This window comes from Eschscholzia californica, unplaced genomic scaffold (genome assembly GCF_041429995.1).
Source record: "Eschscholzia californica isolate CP2 unplaced genomic scaffold, dmEscCali1.0.p SCAF_3, whole genome shotgun sequence".
In the NCBI taxonomy this organism is placed as follows: domain Eukaryota; kingdom Viridiplantae; phylum Streptophyta; class Magnoliopsida; order Ranunculales; family Papaveraceae; genus Eschscholzia; species Eschscholzia californica.
Window position 1 is genome coordinate 116,538 of NW_028238420.1, and position 4,993 is coordinate 121,530.

General features: G+C 44.1%; 1 protein-coding gene across 1 annotated transcript; it reads left to right on the forward strand.

Moving 5' to 3' along the window:
* The first annotated feature begins 210 nt into the window (after window positions 1-210).
* On the forward strand, window positions 211-1,350 carry LOC147547381 (uncharacterized). The gene has a single exon (XM_086665335.1). It carries the CDS (start codon window positions 211-213, stop codon window positions 1,348-1,350), a length of 1,140 nt encoding a protein of 379 aa, XP_086521461.1.
* Window positions 1,351-4,993: the final 3,643 nt, after the last annotated feature.

Below are 4,993 nucleotides of genomic sequence, written 5' to 3' on the forward strand. Positions count from 1 at the left end.
AGTAGTAAGAAGTTAGAGAAGCTCTCTGGAGACCTTTACCGACTTAGCCAGAGGCGAGGTGAACCACTTAGAGATTATGTAGGGAGGTTCAACAGAGAGAAAGTCTCGATCCCCTATTGCAACCAAGAGACGGCAGTGGATGCATTTCGAAAAGGGTTACTTCCAGACAGCGAACTCTACAAAGAACTCACCAAGTTCAACTGCACCACCATGGAGGATGTCCTTGCTCGAGTTTGGGTAGAGATCCATTGGGAAGAAGACGAGTACCATCGAAGCAGACACTACCTTAGCGACGAGCGATCCCGAGAACGTCGCTTGAGACGAACAGATCGTAGGTCAGATGGTAGATACTCAGAGCCTTACACTACCTCAAGGAGACCTCAACCTCGAGACAACAGAAAACCACTTGACCCACCAGGTCGAACTAGCGAAAGGCCACAAGGACCAATTCGCACCAGAATTCCAGAGTACAACTTGAACGTGGAACCAGCGGAAGTTGTAGCAATCTTGAAGGGCATGGGAAACAATGTCCGATGGCCAGGAAAGACAAAGACCCCAAGCGAGAAACGAGACAACTCTAAATGGTGTGAGTTCCATGGTGATCATGGACATACCACTGCTGAATACATCGCCCTCAAACTCGAGGTGGCTGAGTTGCTGAAGAGAGGTTATCTCACTGACTTGTTAACCGACAAGGGAAAGAACACATTAGCTCAAAGAGATGTACCGGCTAGAGAACCAGAGGAACCTACACCCTCGAAAACATGCCTAGTCATAACAGGAGGATCAGAAGTGAGTGGAGTCAGTCACTCAGCCGCCAAAAGAAGTGCTCGAGCCGCAGTCAACTCAATCGTCGGCTCAACCACAGGGCCCTCCTATACTGAGCAAACTATTAGCTTCCTGGACAATGAAATTTCTACACTCATTAACCCTCATCATGATGCCCTTGTTACTTCACTTACAATTGCTAATTGTTTAGTTAAACGTATACTTGTAGATAATGGGTCTTCGACTAACGTTTTGTTTCTACATGGCTTGAAAGGTATGGGTCTGGAGGAATCTAGCATCTGTCATCGCTCAACCATCCTAATTGGCTTTAGTGGTGAACAGAAATACACACTTGGAGAGGTCACTTTACCAGTCTACGCAGGAGGAATCAATCTCAGCACGACGTTTGTAGTGTTTGACTGCCCTTCAGCCTACAATTTGATTCTCGGAAGACCATGGATCCATGACATGAGGGCTGTCCCTTCCACTTTCCACCAAGTAGTCAGATTTCCAACCCCCTGGGAGTGCGAGATATCAGAGGGGAACAGAGCACCTCGAGGAATTGCTACAAAAACACTCTGACGGCCCCGAAGTCTCCATTATATCAATTACAGAACGAGAAGCCTCTTAACGACCCTGATCACCCGAGCATGGAAGAATTGGATGAAGTCCAGATACACCTGATGCACCCGAAAAGGTTGCACACCCAAGCGGAGGTATCAAGTAGTAATCCGGCAAAGCCGGGATCGATCCAACGATAGGAAGGTAGTTTGGATATCGAAGGGTTTTATCCTTCGGGTCTAGATATTAAAAGCTAACTTAGACTAAGGAAAAGAACAAAGATGAATAGGGGTTTGATTGATTAAACAATAAGAAATAAAACAAGTAAAACTATACTAAATAATATAATGTAAACGGGCGAGAGAGATTCGAGAGAAGAGTCGGAGGAACAAGAGTCGGGAGACAGTAAGACTCGATTCGGGCAACAAATAAGTGAGAGAAGTGTCGAAGTTCGGGAATCCATAATGATAAACCTACGACTATGTGTAGTCCCATTTAATGTATCGAGGTACAATCGATATTCGACTCCTAAAGTAGATGTCTCTAAGTACTACGTATATCCGGAGATCATACTTAGTCAAACAAACGTCTAAATTGGTTAATCCGGAGTCATCGAAAGTGTCGTTTAGTCGCCTAACTATGTGAAGTGCATGACAAGACACATGAAATTATGACTTAGACTACGATCGATATCGAATACTTTGTTTCGTCTATTAACTATGCGAAGTGCTTGACAAGACACATAAAAATACGATCAAAACAATAATCGAAATAAATGAACATCAATTTATAATCAAAACATCAAATCATATTAAACATAGTCACGAATTCATCTCATATAATCGACAAACTAAAATTAGCTAAATATGGTGATTAAATAAGAAATGAAAAGGAAATGGTGAGAGAATCCCCCTTTTTCGATGATGGTTCGAGGCTAAGATCGTCGGAAAATATGAGTTTTTAGTTGCATCCGATCTCCCCTTAGCAATTTCCGGGTTCCCCATAGCGACCACCATCATCTTCTCCATTTAGAACACAACCTCCATTAAAGCTAACCCTAGCTTTCTCTCTCTAGAAATTTCTTGTCCAAAATCAAATCAACTACATGGGAAGCTAGCCAAGATGATGGGGAGCAAAAGCCCTAAGGTTTCGAACAAAGAAGGTTCCCGGAAAACTCATATAAGTCCGGCCAAAGGATGCTCAAAATCTGGCCAAATCATGAAGAATCCGGCCAAAACACTTAGATCCGGGCTAAAGGCTTCCGACCCGAGCTGTACCGTGCTGCCATCCGCGTCCCGTGCTTCCGTCCCGAGCTGGGAACACTCCCGAGCTGCTCCAAAGCAGCTCGGGTTGCTGCTGTTCAGAGCACCTGTGCACGTCCGAGCTGCTGTTCCGGTCCAAGCCGGCCATCCCGTGAAAGCTGCTGTTGAGAATCCCGAGCTGGTGCGTGCTGCTCGTGCTTGCAGCTGCTGTCCGAGTGCCTCCTTGTGCTTGTTGTTGTACCGGCCTAGGCTTGGCCAGCCTTAAGTGCTGGTCGGCCAAGCTTTGGCCGGCAACAGCTTCTTCCTTCTCTCTTTTCTCTCTCTTCCTTCAAGTTTCCAACTTCAAGAACCAAAAACCCTAGAAGAACACCCTAGCCTCTTTTCTCTCTCTCTTGCTTGGTTGTTCAATGATGAATGAATGAAGATGAAGATGAATAATGACCTCCTTTGATTAACACCCTAGACTTAGTCAACTTGACTAAGTTTTTAGACTACTTTGACTTGGGCCCAAAAGTGGGTGCTCATAAAATCTCTACACCTTCCTTCTTCTTTGGGTATTCTTGAACTTGGGCTTAAATGTTGGGCTTTGAATTAAAGACCAAGGAGGTGCCTTAATCTAGCCTCTACAATTAGAACCAAAGGGTGGTGCCTTCAAGAAAAGACTTTGGCTACTATCTTTCACAACTTCCTCATCCGAACTCAGAATTGACTTCCGTCTTCACCGTTGGACTCGCCATTGCCTCCACTTGTAATTTGATTTACTTGAAATCTTTTTCTCTCATTTTGGGCACATGAAATGATAGTGGCAATTCGTTCCCTTTATTCCGATTTACACGCTTAACTCCAAAATAGGTACCTAACATGAAAAACACATAAAATATTATTTATAATACTCGAAAAAAACTAATTAGTCTAAGTTAGACCCTCCAAATGTGACATTTTCGTGTCACATCAACACCCTGACTTTCCAGACCACAAAGTGCAGATTGGGTCAAGGCTCAATCCTATATTGCGTAACAAACTCATAGAATTCTTATCTTTTAACCATAATTATTTTGCTTGGTCGCATTCTGACATGACAGGTATCGATCCAGAGGTGATAGTTCATAAACTCCAAGTGGATCCTAACCACCCTCCAGTGAGACAGAAACGAAGAAAGTTCGCTCCAGAGCGCAATAGGGTGATTAATGAAGAAATCCAGAAGTTAATTGACATTGGGTCAGTTCGAGAAGTCAGTTATCCAGACTGGTTGGCCAACGTGGTAGTAGTAAGAAAGAAGAATGGGAAGTGGAGAGTCTGCATAGACTTTACTGACCTCAACAAAGCATGCCCTAAGGACTCGTTTCCATTACCTTACATCGACATGTTGGTTGATGCCACTGCTGGACATGAGTTGCTGAGTTTTATGGACGCCTTCTCGGGATATAATCAAATATTGATGCACCCAGCCGACCAAGAGAAGACTGCATTTATCACTGATAGAGGCATATTCTGCTACAAGGTTATGCCCTTCGGGCTCAAGAACGCTGGAGCGACCTACCAGAGGCTAGTCAACAAGATGTTCTCCAGCATGTTGGGCGACACCATGGAGGTCTACATCAACGACATGTTGGTCAAGTCCTTGATCGCTGATCAACACCTCGAACACCTTCAGCAGGCTTTTGATGTCCTAAAAAGGTATAGCATGAAACTCAACCCCACTAAATGTTCTTTCGGTGTGTCATCAGGAAAATTTCTAGGCTACATGGTTACCCAGAAAGGCATTGAAGCAAATCCTTACCAGATCCAGTCGGTCATCATAATCCCTTCTCCTTCCTATGTCAAGGACGTCCAAAAACTGGCTGGCCGAGTAGCTGCTCTAAGTCGCTTTATCTCACGATCGTCAGAGAAGTGCCATCACTTCTTTTCCACCTTACGCAAGCCCAAAGAGTTCAATTGGACTCCAACTTGCGAAGAAGCACTTCAGGATTTAAAAAGGTATTTAACCACTCCACCTTTACTTTCGAAGCCTAAAGAAGGTGAAAATTTATATATATATCTAGCGGTCTCCAAGACTGCTGTAAGTGCTGTGCTAATTCGAGAAGAAGAAGGTAAGCAATTTCCTGTTTATTACGTTAGTAAAACTTTGCTCGACGCCGAGACTCGCTATAGTCAGCTTGAAAAACTCGCATTGGCCTTAGTCATGGCAGCTAGGAAGTTGAGACCATACTTCCAGTGTCATTCAATAGTTGTTGTCACAGCCTTTCCCTTGAAAAACATACTTCATAAACCAGAGTTGTCTGGGAGACTCACCAAATGGGCCGTAGAATTAAGTGAATATGATATAACCTATCGGCCTAGGACTGCCATCAAGTCCCAAGCATTAGCCGATTTTATCGTTGATTTTTCAGCTAACACTTTGC

What these genes read in the sequence shown, in the direction of transcription:
- LOC147547381 (XM_086665335.1), top strand. Translation starts at nt 211, where the DNA reads ATGGAGGATGTCCTTGCTCGAGTTTGGGTAGAGATCCATTGGGAAGAA.